Consider the following 18373-nt stretch of genomic DNA (forward strand, 5'->3'; position numbering starts at 1 on the left):
CAAGGTACAGATCAGGACAGAGATGGCCCTGGATGCAGTGGGAGACTTTGGCCTTTTTTAAAGTTAAAGTCTTCAATAGGTCTCATTTTCAGGTCCGTAGCAGGGCGTAAGAGGAGTCCAGTGAGGAGGTCTTGAGACAGCATGAATATAGTGGGAACCTAGAGTACAGAGAGGGCACTAGGTGGGCATGTATGACACAGTGCGACGTAGTAGAAAGAGCCCTGGGCTTAGAGATAGGGCACCTGGGTTCAATTCCTAGCTCTGACGCTTATTAGCTACATCACCTTGGTTAAGTTCACCCAGAACTGTAAGTCAAGACAATTCTAGATTTTCCCAAATATATAGAAACTTAGAGTCCAGGGACATCATTTGTATTCTTTTTAGCAGGTAGGAAAATGAAATTTAGCACCTAGTTAGCAAGTTAAAATGGAAAGCTACCAGATGGTCTGCTTCCTCCCCAGGTGGCCTGGCCCTACTCTGCTCCTTCTCCCTTTGTTGGCAAGTTTCACCTGGCCTACCCATCGGAGTTTCTATCCACTGGGATCTTCTTCCACCCTGTCCTATCTTCTTCCTACCCCTCCACCACAGATTTTGAGGTCTGAGGGTGCTCCCTTTCCCCTTTTCTTGTTGAGTTGAGGGTAGTCTCCATGACGCTTACCCGGAGTGCCAGAATTGCTAGTTATGGCTCTGAGCTTCATTTTCCTCATCTATAAAATAAGAATGATACTAATTATGTTACCTACCTCACATGGTGGTTATGATGAAAGGACTTTGTCCATACTATAGAAATAGGAGTTATTATTATTCCAGGTGATGAGGGCTGCCCATCAATTTCAATGCCATCCCCTAGGAGTAGTGAAGAATTGGGGGGGGCATCTAAGAGCTGATATAATCTCTGGTTACTCCATCAGCAGTTTGCTCACTAGGCTCAGCCCTATTGACAGCCTCTGGGAATGGGAAGGGAGTGGCAGTCCACTTCCCCACCCCGTGCTGCTGGTCCCCTTGTCAGGCATCTTTGCCTTGTACCATTCTTACAAGGCTATTCTATTAGTTAGTCTTATACTCATGGGTGTGGGTCCACCCTCAACCAGTATGATCACAGCCCTTCCATGCCTTCCCAGCCTGTGTAATTCTTGTCCATACCTGTAAGTACTCCATAGAGTATCTACCAAAGGCATTAAAAGCCATGCTTTGGTTACTTCAATATTTTATGAATACTTGTGGTGGCATAGTGAGGAGAGTGCTGGACTTGGCAACAGGAAGACCCAAATTCTAATCCTGCCTCAGATATTTACTAGCTAGGTAACCCTGGGAAAGTCATTTGGTCTCAGACTCAGTTTATTCATCTGTAAAGCTGGGATAATAATAGCGCCTACCTCCCAGGTTTGTTGAATGAATCAAATGAGTTAACAGGCAGCGTGTCCCAAAAGTCTTAGTGCAGTTGAGGCCTTCACTAGTTTAAAACTGCACTAAAACTTTTGGGACACCCGCTTGCAAAGAGCTTTGCAAACCTTAAAGTTCTGTATAAATGTTCGTTATTATTACTAGTGATCAGTTATTCTGGCCATTAGCACCCCATGGCAATCTTACTCCATGATTAGCCCATCTCATACATATGGATGTATACGCGTATACCCATATGTACACATATATGTATGTATTATAATAGCTAATGTTAAATAGCTCTTACTATGTGCAAAGCCCTGTGCTGAATGCTTTACAATTAATATTTCATTTGACGTTCACAACAACCCTAGGAGGTTGCTATTATTAACATATTATTAATTTTTAACTGTTGATTAATTGTTAATATTATTAATAAGTGATATTATTATCCTCATTTTACAAGTAAGGAAAATAAGGTAAATAGGGGTTAGTGACTTGCCCAAGGTCAACCAGCTAAGTGTACATATACATATATGTGTGTGTGTGTGTGTGTGTGTGTGTGTGTGTGTGTGTGTCTTTAGTGTCAGTGAACTGGGAAGAACACTGTATTGCAATTCAAGATACTATAACATAGGTTTGAATCTTGGCTCTATAATTTCCTAGTCGTATGACTTTGAGCAAGTCACTTAATCCTAATCATTATTTATGGATCTCATTTTCCTCATTTATAAGAATAAAAGAATTGAAATAAATGCCTTCTAAATTTTGTTGCATTTCTAGCATTCTATTTCCTAAGGTCCCTTCCAGCTCTAGATCTCATACCTTTGATGCCCCTTCTCATGCACACATCATCCTCAGTACAGTGCTACAGTCTGCTTCTGCATACCATGCTCTTTTCATTGCCAGTCTTAAAAACAAAAAACAAAAGACCAGATGAAAATTAAATGGCTACTCCTTAAAAGATATTTTGAAAACCACCTGACTGAACAGCTCCTTAAACCCAAAGAAAATAACTCGTTAGGGCTGGGGAGATGAATGAAGGAGAAGAATGAATGCAAGTTGACAGGGAAGGCTGAGAAAGCCAAGGAGAAGTCTGTTGCCTTTGCTGCTGAATGCAGGGAATGAGGGCTTAGTCCTGGTGATAAAATGTCCTTCCAAGAATTTGTGGCAAGGAGTCAAGGTCACATGTCATCAGAAAGGCCCATCTGCATAGCTGCCTCGGTAGTAGATGGTAGATACAGGAGATGGCAGTGTTTGAAGGGGAAGCTGTGGCATCTTTTACAGCACAAGAAGTGACATTAAGCTGAAACATTATAGCCAAATGCAGGTGGCATCCATTATAGCTAGACGGGAAAAGCAATATGGTATGTGTTTTAAGACATTCAATCAGGAATGGTGCTTTTGCAATTCAGAGAAAGGAGGGGTAAGAAAGAGTGCTGGACTCAGGAATTAGGAGACCTGGGTTCATATTTCACCTCAGATATTTGCTATCATTATGACCCTGGGCAACTCACTTCATATGCCTGAACTTCAGTCTTTTCTGTAGAATGGAGGTGAAACTTGCAAAGCCTACTTATCAGGGTTATTGCGAGGAAAGTGCTTTCTAAACTTGAAATTGCTGTTTAAATGTGTGGTTCTTTTTAGTCATCATTATCATCTAGTTTATCTCACTTTGTGCAACTGTTGTAAATATTGTTGAAAAATATTTGCACTGGCTGTTTCTCTGATCATCCCTATATACGTAGTATTTGAAAAGCTGTGTGATGGATTCAGGAAAGACCTGGGTTTGATTCCTACCTCTGACACTAGCTGTGTGATCATAAGCAAGTTACTTAACCCCTCGGTTAGCCTTAGTGATCTAGTCTGTAAAAACAGATTTGCAAAGGACTTTATAAACATTATCTTATTTTATCCTCAGAACAACTCTGGGAGGCAGGTGCTGTAATTTTCCCCATTTTACAGATGAGGAAATTGAGGCAGACTGAAACTGTGACTTGCTTAGGATCACACAGCTGGTAAGTGTCTGGGGTCAACTTTGAACTCAACTTTTCCTGATTCTAGGTTCACTGCTCTACCCACTGTGCTACCTAGCGCCACCTAGCTATTTTACTCTTACTAGCTGTTTGACCTGGCGTCTGCCATTCGACTCCCCCGACTTAGTTTCCTTACCTGTAAAATGGGAGAGTTGGACTAGATGAAGGATTCTTAACCTGGGTGGGGTCACAGATAGGTTTCATGGGGTTCCAGAACTTGGATAGAGGGAAAAAATTACAACTTTATTTTCACTAATCTTTGGTTTCCTTTGTAATCCTCTGTATTTTATTTTATGCATAGAAAACACGTGATTCTTAGAAGGGATCCACAGGCTTCACCAGACCACCACAGCTAAGGCAGCCCATTGGCTCAGTGGCTAGAGAGCTGGACCAAGGGTCGGGACCCCCTGAGAACCCCTGCCAACTCTCAGATAGGTAACGCGTTTATTCAGCGCTCATTCGGAGCCCGGCGCTGCGCTCCCCGCTGGGCAGCCTCAGTTTCCTCTGTTGTGACCAGCGGTGCTTGCACTCGGGACTGTGCAGGGCTGCACCGGGTTTGCGCAGCCCTGGAGCCTCCCGGGAGCGGAGCGCTGCGCGTGCGGCGGGCTCGGGCTGCACCGTGAACTCTCCATGGTAGCGATGCGGCAGCCTCCCGCCCGCTGCGGTTGTCAAAGAAAGGCAGCGCCTCCTCCTCCCACTACGTGGTCCCTGGAAGACTATTAATTGTAATTATCTGCATGAGCAAATTATACACTGCATACACTATTAATTACACAATTAATGGACTCATCTTCCACCCCACCCCCACCCTAGGGCTGGGGGAGGGGAGTGCGCATGCGGCCTTCTCGGAGCGGCGAGTCCCCTCTGGCTTGCCGTAGCCGCGTTGACCCCCCCCCCGGGGGGGGAGGGGAGGTGTGAGGGGGCGGGGGCGGAAGTCCAGGAGCCCTGGATCCTCCTTGGCTGGCTTGGAGTGTAGGGTAGGCGTCTTGTCCGGCCAGGATGAGGCTCCCGGCCTGGCTGCCACCCCTGTGGCTCCTGCCCCTATGGCTGCTGTCGTCGCCGCGAGCGAGCGGCCTCCGAGGCCGAGCGCCCGGCGGGCTGAGGGCCTTCGTGGTACCTCACAGCCACATGGACGTGGGCTGGGTCTACACTGTCCAGGTAGGTAGAAGCGCGTCACTGCGGGGGGTTTGCCGGAGTGTTAAAGGCTGTGGGGGGGTCGGACGTTCCACGGAGGTACCTTCTCGTTCCAAGGGGGCAGCCAGATGTGACAGGGGGGGACCGCTCAGTGTTAGAAGGGGACAAGCAAATGTTGCAAGGGGGCAGCTCAGCGTTCCAAGATGACAACCATAGTTGGCAAGGGGGTCAGCTCAGTGTTAGAAGGGGACAAGCAAATGTTGCAAGGGATCCAGCAGGTGTTGCAAGGGGGACAGTTCAGTGTTAAAGGGGACAACTAGACTTGGCAAGGGGGGCAGCTCCGTGTTAAAGGGGACAAGCAGATGTTGCAAGGGGGCAGCTCAGTGTTAGAAGGGGGCAAGGAGATGTTGCAAGGGGACAGCTCAGCGTTCCAAGATGACAACCAGAGTTGGCAAGGGGGGCAGCTCGTTGTTAGAAGGGGACAAGCAGATGTTGCAAGGGGGCAGCTCAGTGTTAGAAGGGGGCAAGGAGATGTTGCAAGGGGACAGCTCAGCGTTCCAAGATGACAACCAGAGTTGGCAAGGGGGGCAGCTCAGTGTTAGAAGGGGACAAGCAGATGTTGCAAGGGGGCAGCTCAGTGTTAGAAGAGGACAAGCAGATGTTGCAAGGGGGCAGCTCAGTGTTAGAAGGGCACAAGCAAATGTTGCAAGGGGGCAGCTCAGTGTTAGAAGGGCACAAGCAAATGTTGCAAGGGGGACAGTTCTGTGTTAAAGTGGGACAGCTAGAGGTTGTAAGGGGTGCAGCTCAGTGTTTCAGAGGCAGCTCTTCAGCGTTCCAAGGGGGTATCGGGATGTTTCAAGGGGAGCAGATCTTACATTCCAGCTGTCCTCACAGCCCCAGGAGAGTGGGTGGTCCCTTGAACCTCAGAACTGGGAGACACAGATGCCAAAGTTATGCTCTCCTCAGTTCCCCCTCTCTTTGCCTACATGAGGAGTTTTGAAGCCCACCCCACTCCCAGAACCATTCAAGTTTGAAGCCACTTTGCGGTCTTTTATTCTGGTCCCATCTGTAGTACCAAGGGACCAGCACCCCCCCCCCCAGTCAAAATGAGAAATCAGGTACTGTTCAGAATATAGTCAGGCATTAGGGTCGAATGGACAGAGCCCTGGACTTCGGACTCAGTTCCACCACTTCTTGGCTGTGTGACCTTGGACAATTCTCTAATATCCCAGTCTTATTTTCTGTCTGTGTAAAGCAAAGGGATTAGAACTAAATTATCTTTGAGGCTTCTAGCTCTGAAAGGAGATGGTTGTAGAGTCTCCTATGCCTGAAACAGAATATGCCCAAGCTGGCGTTTGGATAGGGTGTTATGAAAACTCAAAATGATGGCCTTTAGCCAAAAGGATGGGAAGTTAGGAGGTCCCTGAAGGGCCATTAAATAGAGTGAATTTTCCAAAGTCTAACTAACACACATTCAAAAGTGACTTAGTGGGAGTTAAGAGGTTGGCCCAAACTTGACTGCAGGTGACCCTGTTGGTTTAAAGGCAGTCCTGGGTGCTGAGCATGCTTAACTTCTTTGCCTAGAATCACCTAAAAGATTTCTGATGCTTTCAGATTTGTCAGTGAGGACTGAGGAATCTCATAGAATCAACCCTAGAGTTGGAAGGGGCCTGAGAGGTCGTTCAGTCCAAGACAGATGGACAGATGAGAAAAACTGAGGCCCAGAGATATGAAGCTAATTGTCCAAGGTCTTCACACTTGGTCTCCTGACTCCCAGGTGGGGTTTTTTGTGCCACATTAGGCTGCCACACTTGAGCCTACCTCTTCCAGGAGGCCTTCCTTGACTGTTCATAGATTTACAGCTGGAAGGCATGTTGTAAGGCATCCAGTCCAGTTCTGCCATTTTGCAGATGAAAAACAAGTCCATTGAGATTAAGCAACTCCTCAGTTCACCCAAATCCAGGTCCTGTGACTCCTATGATTCTTGCCAGCATACCACACTGACATTTCCCCTCTCTTTACTCTTCTACACAATCTAACACTGGATTATATTACCCAGTTTGATTTGTTCTCACCTTGTTTTATGTGTATAAATTTCCTTTCCTCAACCAGGAGTTCATTTGCTCTCAGTATGCCCTGTTTCCATCCCTGACTTGTGTGGTGGGAGACGACATGGAAGGAACACTAGACATGGATTTAAAAGATCTTGGTTGGAGCCTCATCTTTGCCGCTTGTTGCGTGGGTGATCCTGGGCCGATGACTTCTCTTTACTGGGGCTTACCTATAAAAGAAGAGGGTCACCCTGATGATATCTAGAGACCCTTTGAGCTCCGACATTCTGTGAACCAAGGTTCACAGCTCTAATATGCTGTATTAAGCTATCTTTCAGCTCTAAATTCTATGGGGCCAACTTTACCACTTACTACGGGTGTGATTCTGGGCAAATCACTTCATCTCACTGGACCTCTGTTCATCTGCCAAATGGGGCTAACAGTACTTGTACCCTTTACTTCATAGGGTAGCTGTGCCAGGAAAAATATTAGGTATCATTGACACTGGGTTGGTTTTTTTTTTTTTGCTTTCCCACTGAAATTTTTAAAAATTAATTAATTTATTTTTAGTTTTCAACATTCATTTCCAAAAGATTTTGAGTTCTAAATTTTCTTCCCTTCCCACTCCTTTCTTCCCCTCACCCCCCCCCACAGTGTACAATCTGATATAGGCTCTACATATACATTCATGTTAAGCATATTTTCCCATTAGTCATATTATTGACATTATAATTAATACTCTAAGGGTCTGTAATTCTGTTTTGTTCATCTTTGTTCAGAAAGGCAGATTACAGCCTCTTCACACCTGGCACTTGGTAGGTATTTAATAAATGCTAGTTGATTGATTGATTGATGAATGTGATGTGTTCCTGTGGCCAAAAAAGTCATCACCTTGTCACCAGACCTTTGGTGATGAATTTGGCCACTTTTAGCTAGGTTGGCCCTTGGATAACAGACAAACCAGCTCTCACTAGGTCTTCACTAGAAGTCTTGATTTTGATGGAACTTTCCATGGTTTGTGCTCTGCTGACATAACCTTGGGAACTCAAGGCCATGTCTATACTATGCTGAAGCAGGAGAACAGGATCTCTTGACTTTTTGGGGTGAATACTCCTTCCACCAACGCCTGTCACAACCCCTGCAGCCTCTTAGTCCTGTGCAGTCGTTGTATGGCGTTCCATAACCATCCCCTCCACCCACTTCTGCGTAACAGAAATATCCAAACACTACCTTGTAAGTACTTTTAGTATCTTGTTGGTAGCAGAATAGCTTCTGGGCAGCTGGTCTTGGAGTCAGGAAGAATCTTGCTTCAAACACTAGTTTGAAATCTCAGTCTCATCTGTCAAATGAGAATAACACCTCAAATAAGATAGCATTTAAAATGCTTTGCAAACCTTAAAGTGCTATATAAAAGCCCGCTGTTATTATTATTGTATATTGAGTCATGACCCTTTACAGTTGGGTTCCCCTAATCAGCAGATCCCGTGGCCTTTTTCAGTCCTCATTCTCTTCTGCTTTTGACATGTGACCACGTACATTCTCTTACTGGATTCTCTCTACCCCCTCAGCGTTAGAGATATTACAGCTTCCCCATTCTCCTCCCTAATCACTCCACAATTTCTAAGAAACTACCACTGGTTTCTCATCCTCCTCTCAACTTCCTAATTAAGTTGTTCCTCTAGTAGCTTCCATAGCCCTTTCTATCTGCACTCCCTTCCTTGGTAATTTTGTTCACTTCCTTGGTTTTCCAAAGAAACTGCCTTAGCTTTGGAGGTTTTTAGAGCTCCTCTTTGGAAATTAATAACACATTGTATTTATAGAGAGTTGTATGGTTATAAAGCACTTTCATTTTCTTATTTGATCATCCCTGCTCTCCTTTGAGGTGAGTGATACAGGCCTTGTTATGTCCATTTTATAGATGGGGAATTTGAGGCACAGTAAGAGTGACTTTCTCAAGGTTATGTAAAGTGCCAGTTGGTTTTTCTTGGGCAGGGGTGGGGAACCTGCGCCTGGAGGCCACGTGTGACCCTCTGTGTCCTCAAGTGTGGCCCCACTTGAAAAAAGGAAAAACGCTGGACTTTCCCACCTGGCCAAATCTCTGGCTTTGGTTCTCCTGAGGCTTCCAATCAACTGGCCTTTCTTTGTGGTTACGCCCAATTCTCCGTTACACTAAACCTAGTCTAGCCCTCCATTGTCTTACCTCCCTGTGGCCCCCCAGCCACTTCCCACTCTTAATCCTAGCTAGGCTCCATTTTCCCTTGCCATGTGGTCCAGGTCCCTGGCATTCTATTACCTCACAGTCCTCAAAGACTACTTGTCCACTCCTAGGTCTCTCCCACAGTCTCTCTGTATGTAAGGTCCATCTTGTCTCCATTAAGGTACTCAGATTCTTACAATCTAGCCAATAACTCACAGATGCTAGGTTCCTTAAGAGTCTGGCTAATATGGCAGATCTTTAATAAACCTTGTCTCTGGCTGAAAGAAGGCTTGGGTCAAAATCTTTCAGACAGGACCTGCATGTCATGATTTTGGGGTCCCAGCCCCCCTAAACCTCTAGACCTCATCACTAGGACTAGATAGAGTCTGGGCCTCCTGGCTTCCAGTCTAGTGTGTTTTTCACGGTAGTATTCCCACCTCATAGGCCCCATTTCAACTTCTGATAAGATTGAGGGGAAAAACCAAGTGAGACTAAAGAGATCCCAATAGAGTTTTGTTTTGCTTTTCCTTTTCTGTGTTGTGAAATTTCTGGTTCCCCCCTGGGAAGATAAAGCCTTTAAAACAAGTCCAGCTGGGCCCTGAAAGCTGCCCTTCCAGAAACACAATCCCTTTTGAACAATAGCAAGCAGCAGTCTGAACTCTGCCTGCCTTGTCTCCCTCAGCGAGCACCCCGTGGAGTTCAAAGTTGGGAGGAATCCTTTAAAGTTGGAGAGGCCTGCAGCATAGTCAGCTGGGTCGCCCTCATAATGCCTTTCCCCTGTGAGGTAGGTGGGGCCAGTATTAGTCTCCTAATAATAATAACGGCTAACATTTACATAGCGTTTTAAGGTTTAATGTGTTATCTTATCTGATCCTCACAATTACCCTGTGAAGTAGGTGCTATCATTATCATCCCCATTTTACCAATGGGAAAGCTGTGCCCAGGAGTTACCATGATTTGCCCAGGGTTACGTGGTTGCTGAGGCAGATTTTGAACTCATATCTTGCTGAGTCTAAGTCTAATGCTATCCACCAAGCCACCTAGCTGCCCCATTTTTCAGATGAAGAAACCAAGGTGTAGATGGGATGTGAAGTTAACTTCTTAGGGGCAAAAAGCTAATAAGTGTTGGAACAGGGACTCAAATTCAGGTTTTTTGACTGTAAGACTGGTACCCTTACCACAACATTGCACCTGACGTTAACATCCTAAAGACGTTTCTCTTCACGTTACTGTTCCCCGCATAAACATTCATTGGCTCCATCTTACCTGTCAGATAGGGACAGCTAGGTGGCACAGTAGATAAATCAAGGGGCCTAGAGTCAGGAAGATCTGAGTTCAGATTTCACCTCAGACATTAACTGGTTGACCGTGGGCAAGTCATTTAACTCCTTTGCCTCAGTTTCCTCATCTGTAAAATGGAGATAATAATAGTACCTTTCTCCCAGGGCTGTTGTGAGGATCCAGTGAGATAATTGGAAAGTGCTTAGCAGAATGCCTGGCACATAGTAGGTGCTATATGTTAGCTGCTAGTGTTATTTCAAGTATTAATTCCTAATCCAGTCAATAGAGGTCCTTTACAGTCTGATTTCAGCTTACCTCCCCATCTTTATTTGGACCTACTTACTTCCCATCTTGGATTCAGTTCTTCTGGCAAACTGGGCTTTTCTTTATACCCGGCTCTCATCCTTACCTGTCCTAGATACATGCCTTCCACCTGTGTTCCATGCCTGGAATGGACGCCCCCACAAACTGCCCATCACCTGCATCTCTTGAATTCTCTCCCTTCAAGGCCCCGCTCAAAGGGACACCCTTCATGAGGCTTTCCCTTTCCCCACTTCTTCCACCTCCCCTTCTCCCAAGTAGGTTGTAAGCCCCTCGAGAGTAGGAGCTGGGACTTATCTCTGAATCGGTCCCTTGAGCCCTGTGTATAAATGACTGTGTGGGGGAGAAAGAGCACAGGACTCAAATCTGATTTACCTCTAAATCACTTAGCCTCTCACTTGTCAATTTCCCCATCTGTAAAATAGGATAATCAGACATACTGCTTACTTCTCAGAGGTAGCACGAGGACAACTCTTTAAAGGCTGCAGAAATGAGAACTCTTATTATTGTTCATATCTTTCCTCACCTTCCCGAGAAGCTCTTCCCAGGGACTTGTCTGTCTGTCTTTTGCTAATCACAGCCCTTGCTATGGAGTGGAAAGTGACTGAAGTTTTTGAACTCTTCTCAAAAGATGAAAGGTCTTCTGCGAAGCCAGGACTGAGCCTGGTTTCATTTTCTTTATTTAATTTTTTTTTTCACTCGTCAAGCATTTATTGTTTTTCTTCTTCCCACCTCCCTCACCTCCTGCTGGGAAGAGAGGAAGGGAGAAAAAGAAGGAAGGAGGAAAGGAGGAGGAGAGAGAAGGAATGGGGAGGGTGGGAAGAAGGGAACGCTGGAGGGAGGCTACCCTGGTATTTAATGGTTAGCGTGTCAAAAAACAACTGATCAGTTTGGACTGATTGGAAACTGTTTTGTCTAAAGAAAAATGTTAGGGATCATGTAATAAGTAGGATTTTCCCAATTGGCTGGAAAACCTACTTATGTCAAAATTGAACCTTCAGGCCAGAATCTGAGGAAATGAGGTCTCAGTAGACACTCAGTAGGACAAAGGAGAGAGATGTTATTTCTTTGTACAAAGTGGGTAGTGATGGTGGTCAGGAGTTGAGGAGATCATGAGGAAACAGGTTTAGATAATCTTGAACACTGTGCAGGACTCCCAGAAAGGTATTAAGCGCTTGAGATTAATTGCTATTGAGTGGTAGAATCTTCCCTGGAATACATGTGTTTTTGACCCAAAGCTCATCGAACTTTCTTATAATCATAGAAGATTAAAGACACCTGGGGAGGTATCACCTAGCCCAGCTCCCACAGGTATCATGAATCTCTTTTATATGTGCATGTATGTATGAATATATATACTCTATATACTTACGTGTATCCTTAGACATAGACACCTATATCCTCTGTGTATGTACATATGTCCATTATATACACACATATTAGATACATACACATCCTCTTATGTATATGTAACACACACACACACACACACATATCTTTTCACACATATATATGCCAAACTGTTGTTATGTTATGTGTGTGTGTGTGTGTGTGTGTGTGTGTGTGTGTGTGTAAAATGTCCTGTCAGGTACACATACAGCTTCTATTTTAAGACATTTGTTAGTGAGGAACTCTCTACATGAATAGGTTTGCTTGTAGTTAGTTTAATATTGGAACCCAGCTCTCAAGTGTGTGTCTCTCAGCTCAAGTCTTATTTTTGTTTTTTCTCCATGTAGACACTTATTAATGAGCTTTGCACTGTTTTCATATCTAATAAAAGGAGAGGCAATCTGGTGAATTTGAAAGAACACTAAATTTGGAGTCAACAGACTTGGATTTGAACCCTCATTCTGACATTAATTCATTGAGTGACCTTGGGGAAGTTAAGTGCCTCTCTGGGCTTTACTTATCCAATGGTAGGATTACCACAGAAAGTCTCAAAATAACCCTTCAAGCTCTAACTTCCAGTGACTTTGTAATAGTGGGTAATACTATACTGTTTACCTTTCCTGAAATTGAGGGACCATAGTGAAATGATTTTCTCAGTTCCTTATGAAGTTCATAGAATAGATGTACAAATTCTTCTGTTAAGGTTCTGTGAATGTTTAAATTCCTCTTGAGATAGAGATTATGCCTGTGAACATAGCTCAGGGAGCATTCCAAGTTAAAGTACTATTATAGGCATGGGAAGTTGAGTCAGGAGGCCAGACTTCTGGTCTCGGCTTTCTGTGATTTTGGGCTGGTCCCACCTCTTATCTAACCTTGACTAGTGTTTCCTCATTTGCACAGTGAGATAAAACATATTGCTGGCACTTACTGACACTGTTAAGGTAATGTCTGTGAAGGGTTAGAATCACGGAATATTGCAGCCGGAAGAGACCCTAGAAATTTTCACATCTAACTCCCTCATTTGACAGCAGCAGAAACTGAAATCCAGAAGGGGGAAGTCACTTCCTCAAGATAACAGTGAATTATTGGCATAACTAAGGTGAGAACCTAGGTCTCTAAACTCTCTCCAAATCCATTGTTATCATACTACACTGTCTCAATCAATCAATAGACACTTATTAAGCACCTACTATGTGCCAGGCACAAGTGCTTATTATATAAATGCGAAGGCTTTATCTTCACCACAGCTGAGCTGCCCTGAAAGGAAATCACTGCTGAAAACAGTCCTAATGAGGGCACCAGCCTATTACCCTGAGACTGGCCGCAGCTAAAAGCAGGGATAGCCTCACAGCCACTGGGCTGCTGTCTGGGATAGCCTGGGCCTTTGGGCTGGTATTGCAGTATGGTAGCTGTAAAGCTGATTGCATTGGAAGTAAGGGAAATGGGTATTGTAAGACTTCGATGGGGCAGAACAGGGACAGAACAGGGATGTTCTGCGGAGCCGGTTCCCTAAGCAGCTGTCAGTTTTTGCACTTGCCTTAGGTGGCCCTGTGCAATATAAATTGTGTGCTTTGGCCAGAGAGAAAACCACAGGGCTGGGTAAGGACGCTTCTGTGTCACCAGGCCGGTCACATTCATGTCCTTAATAGCAAGCACCATCTTGCCCAGTGTCTTGCCTGTATTAGAGCTTGTGGAACTCTAGCCGCTAGTATCATGGCCAACTGTCCAGTTTAGGGGAAGGGGTCATCTTGTTGCTTTTCAATCTGTTTGTGTACTGTAGGCTGTCATCCCCCACCCTGCCTTGCTCACATTCTGCAGGAGAGCATGCATGCCTATGCAGCCAACGTCTACACTTCTGTCACCGAGGAACTGAACAGAGGGAAGCAGCGCAAATTTATTGCTGTGGAGCAAGAATTCTTCCGGCTCTGGTGGAGCAGAGTGGCCACAGACACCCAGAAACATCAGGTAATTGTGTTTGATTTATTAATTACTGTCCTGGAAGCTAAGAAAGCTTTCTTAATGGATGCTGCAGCATTCAAAGGAAAAGGAAACCACACTCAGTCAAACAACTTGTAAAAAAAAAAAAAGGTCAAAGGAGCACCACTGATCTGTTGTTAAAGGTTGTTTTTTCTTTTGATAAATGTGAGCAGCATTTTTTCTAAAGGGTTTAGAATTCTAAAAGCCCCACCAGGAAATTTTACAATGATATTTGCACTGACATTGTGGAACAATTGTGCCTTCTGTTTCTTATCAGTGAGTTGAAGCTAAATAACATTGTAGGTTTTTTATTGTTTGTTTTTTGTAGATGAGACCAGGCCAGTATTTCTTAGAGAAACCTGAGAGGCAGCAAGGAATTAGTAGATAAAGATAAAGCCAGGAAGATCTGGGTTCAAGTGCAGCCACCGACATATACTGGAAATCTAGAAGTCTCTAACACTCCAAGTTACAGAGAAGGTGCCTATCAGCATTGGTAGACAGAGTCTCTCCAACCAGGAGGCCTCGATGCCAGTGAAATCACAGACCCAGGCCCTATCCTCTTTCCTTATCATAGCATTTAAAGTTAGAATGTCCTTCTGTTCAACCCACTAATTCAAGGGATGAAGAAACAAAGTTAAGAAATGTGCAGTGATAGCTTCATGGGTAAACTGTTTTCTCTTCCTAGGACCTTAGACAAATTCCAGCTCTGCCACTTTCTGTCTGTGTGACCTTGGCCTGGTCATTTCCCTTTTTGGAGCATCAGGTTCCAATATGCCTGATGAGGGGGTCAATAAGATGATTGCAAAGGCCTATCTAACCCCAGCATTTGGGTTCTGGGACCTGGTTGAAGCAGAAGGCTCAGCAAATGGCTGAGAAGGCCAAGATGTTTCACTCCTACCGTTCATATACCAGTCTGAGCTTTTCTTAGAAGGGTTTGGCAGACAGTTCAAGCCGGTCACTGCTTTTACTCCGCCATCTTGGCTCTACCCCCCTGAACTTTTCTTAAGGGCTGATCTGTGCAGAGCGTTGGATTAGGTGCTGGGGAAAATTAAAGGCTCGATAAGACGTGGTCCCCACCCTCTTACAGCTGAAAAGTCTACTTTAAAAAATAAAATAATAATAGCTCACATTTCTGTATTGCTCTATGGTTTGCAAAATACTTGCCACACAAAACCATGTGAAGTAGACAGTGTAAGGATACTTATCCTAATTGCAGAGAGGGTTACTGAGGTTCAGCCAAGAGATTTGCCCAGGGAGAAGCTATACAGCATGAGGACAGCAGTGTCTGTAAAGGCACATCCCAGCCCAGAGAGTTATTAGCTATGTGACCCTGTGCAAGTCACTTAACCTCTCTGTACCTCAGTTCCTCATCTGTAAAATAATGGGGATAATAATCACTTCTTCTTTCTACTTTGTGAAAACCCCCAGGAAACTTATGGAGGTAGCGTAGAAAGAGGTCCTTCAAGAAAGAAAGAACTATCTTATTATGGGCCAGAGGCCGGGTCCCTTCCTGCAGTCTGCCTCAAAGTAAGAGAGAGGCTGGTGCCATCCTTAGCTCTCTCTAGACGCTCAGATCAGCTGTACTGCCTCCTCCATTGGGCTGACCACCACTTAGTGAGGGGAAGGGCAGCTTCCTGCACAGCCCTGGTTGTGGCTCCTTTGTACGCAGGCAGCTCTTGGTTATCTGTGCCTCTCCAGGGCAGGAATACCCACGTCACTCTAAAATTCCATGTAAGCAAATGACTGGGAAACGGGACAGGAGTCTGTGCCGCTGATTGGCTGTGAGACCTGGCCCTCCTCGAGCCTCAGTTTCCTCTTCAGGAAGGTGGGGAGAATCATCCCTACCCTGCCAAGAGAACATGCTTTGTATTTTCAAAAGCACTGTACAAGAGACATTCCCTGCAACTCTCCTTGCATTGGCAAAGAACCAGAAGTGAAGGGGCATGCCCACCTGGTGGGGATGACTGGACAAATTATGGTCTGTTGATGTAGCAGAACATCATTGTGCCGTGGGAAATGACTAGACAGTGTCGGAGAAAACTGGAAAGAGTAATACGAAGTGATGAAGAAAGAAGTGAGCGGAACCAGGAGGACCATGTGTATACCAACGTAAAGAAAAAAACAACTTTAAAAGTCTTGAGGGGGCAGCTAGGTGGCTCAGTGGATAGAGCACCGGCCCTGGAGTCAGGAACACCTGAGTTCAAATCTGGCCTCAGACACATAACACGCATAGCTGTGTGACCCTGGGCAAGTCACTTAACCCCATTGCCTAGCCAAAAAAAAAATTGGGGGAGGGGGGCTTGAGAAATTTCATCAGTGCAGTGACCAACTACAATTCCAGAGGGCTATGGATAAAAGCCCCTCACCCACTGACTTCCTGACTGAGACAAGTGGGACTCAAGATGCAGAATGAAACTATCGTTTTGGGACATGAACAGTGTGCAGATTTGCGCTCGCTCTCTCTCTTTCTCTTTCTTTCTGTCTTTCTCTTCAATGGGAAGGAAAGGAAAGGAAAGGAGAGAAAATAAATGCTTGCTAATTGGAAAAAAGGAATAAAATAATTTTTTAAAGGAAAAGCAAAAATAAAAGTACCATACAGAGGTCAGATAGTCAATAAGCATTTATAATAAGCACCTACTGCTGTCAGGAACTTAAGCACCAGAGAGACAAAGAAAGACAGACAATGCTTGCCCTCCAGGAGCTCACCATCTAATGGAGGACAGGAACTGCCTCAGATACTTGGTAGATGTTTGAACTTGTCCAAGTCACTTAACCACTGTCTGCCACAAGTTTCCCTAAGTGTAAGATGGAGATGATAATAGCACCTACCTCACAGGGTTTTTGCGAGGATCAGATGACATGATATTTGCCAAGTGCTTTGCGTGGTGCCTGGCACATAGCATGTACTTAATAAATGTTTGTTTCTTTCCTTCCTTGATTAAACAACTGAAGTTCAAGAGTATAAGCTACATGTACCAGGTCGCAAGGCTAAAGCTTTGCCTCATAGAATGACAGTGCTGGGAGACCTTTGAGATTCCCTAGTCCTAGGATGGGGAACCTGCCACCTTGAGGCCACGTGTGGTCCTCGAGGTCCTCAAGGGCGGCCTTTTGACTGAATCCAAACTTCACAGAACAAATGCTTTTGGGGATTCCGTCAAAGGGCCGCCCTTGAGGACCTCGAGGCAGCAGGTTCCACACCCCTGCAGGGTGGTCCGACGTTGGCATTTTATAGATGAGAAAAAACTGATCCCCCAAGAGGGGGAAGGACTCCCCATGAAGTGCAGCACAGGATGAAGCACAGAAATAGCCTCAACCCCATCTGACCAATGTGAGCAGTGAGCTACCTTCATCACACAACTATTAGCCTATGGAGTCAGCACTTGAGCCTAGGTCTTCTGATTTACATCCAATCTGCTATACACTGTTCTCCTTGTAAGATTAAAACGAAACCCTTAGAACTAATAGTTGCTGAGTAAATGTGTTCTAGTTTAATTATTGACTGGATTGTTAATGGAATTGTCTGTTTCACATTATCAAAGGTCCATCAATTAGTGAAAGAAGGACGACTGGAATTTATTATTGGAGGCCAGGTGATGCATGATGAAGCAGTGACCCACATCGATGATCAGATTTTACAGCTAACAGGTTTGTGGCTTTTCCCATTCAGTAATGCCACGTGACTCATTGAATGAGTGAATGAAGCATTTATGAGGTACTCACTGTATGCAAAGCGCTGTGCCCTACGGATACAAAAAGTAGGGCAGTCCCTGCCTTCCGGAGCTCACCTTCTAAGGGGGCAGATAATACATATGGGAGGTATCAGCTACAATTCAGATGGAAAGGCCTCTTTATCCTTAGGGGACAGCCTGGAAAGCAGATGGTAATATATCTTTTTAAATGTTCTTTCCACTAATAAAATCCTGTCAGATTTTCATATTGTACCATTGAACAGTGCCGAGGACCGTGCTGGCAAAAACTTTCATTTCTGAGCCATTGGTGGCCAGTGGTTACACACCAGCAGGTGCAGTGGGCAGGCTGCATCTCCATAATGATTGCTTCCCAGGACGCTGGCTCAGGGCACCGAGCTCGATGCATTGCTGCTCTCTAGGCTCTTGGGTTCAGGGTCTGACAGGAGGTGGTGGTCAGGGTGGTGCTGGTGGTTTGACTTACCTGGCACATGGTGCCTTGCTGCTTCAGCTAGGCAGGCATGCCTGCTCTGAGGTAGAACAGACAGTGCTGGGCCGTGGAAAGAGCGTTGACCTGCAAGTCTGGAGACCTGGGCTTAACACAGGGCTCTGCAACAAACTAGCTGTGTGACTCCAGACAAGGAATCTCTGGGCATCCGCTGCCTGGTCTTGAAAGGAAGGCTTGGACCGGATGCCCTTCATGTCCCTTCCTGCTTCAGTAGTCTTGTTTTATGTTCCAAGACCTATTCCGGTTCTAACATCTTGGGATTCTAAGATTTTTTTTCCAGGTCTGACATTCCTTGTCTCCTTCCTAAAATGTCTCCTTCCTAAAATTCTGTACTTTTATAAATATCAGGGAAAGCAAAGAGGCAGCACAGCACTGGTGGAAGAACATTGGGCTGGGATGACTTTGTCTTT

The 18373-nt window shown here is 45.1% G+C and overlaps 1 protein-coding gene across 8 annotated transcripts in view; it reads left to right on the forward strand.

Moving 5' to 3' along the window:
* The first annotated feature begins 4345 nt into the window (after positions 1-4345).
* Positions 4346-18373, forward strand: part of MAN2B2 (mannosidase alpha class 2B member 2) — an 81280-nt gene continuing 67252 nt past the window's right edge. For 2 of the 8 annotated variants that reach the window (XM_078148814.1, XM_078148816.1), the window contains exons 1-3: positions 4346-4577; positions 13611-13757; positions 17309-17414. In XM_078148814.1, the coding sequence (XP_078004940.1) occupies positions 4419-4577; positions 13611-13757; positions 17309-17414 (412 nt within the window). In that variant the 5' untranslated portion in view covers positions 4346-4418. Of the gene's footprint in view, positions 4578-12820; positions 12892-13572; positions 13758-17308; positions 17415-18373 lie in introns of those variants that run through there. The other 6 variants (XR_013484166.1, XM_020992094.2, XM_078148817.1 and 3 more) reach the window with 5 other exon arrangements.

The sequence above is a fragment of the Phascolarctos cinereus genome, unplaced genomic scaffold (assembly GCF_003287225.1).
Source record: "Phascolarctos cinereus isolate Bilbo 61053 unplaced genomic scaffold, phaCin_HiC Scaffold_9;HRSCAF=440, whole genome shotgun sequence".
In the NCBI taxonomy this organism is placed as follows: domain Eukaryota; kingdom Metazoa; phylum Chordata; class Mammalia; order Diprotodontia; family Phascolarctidae; genus Phascolarctos; species Phascolarctos cinereus.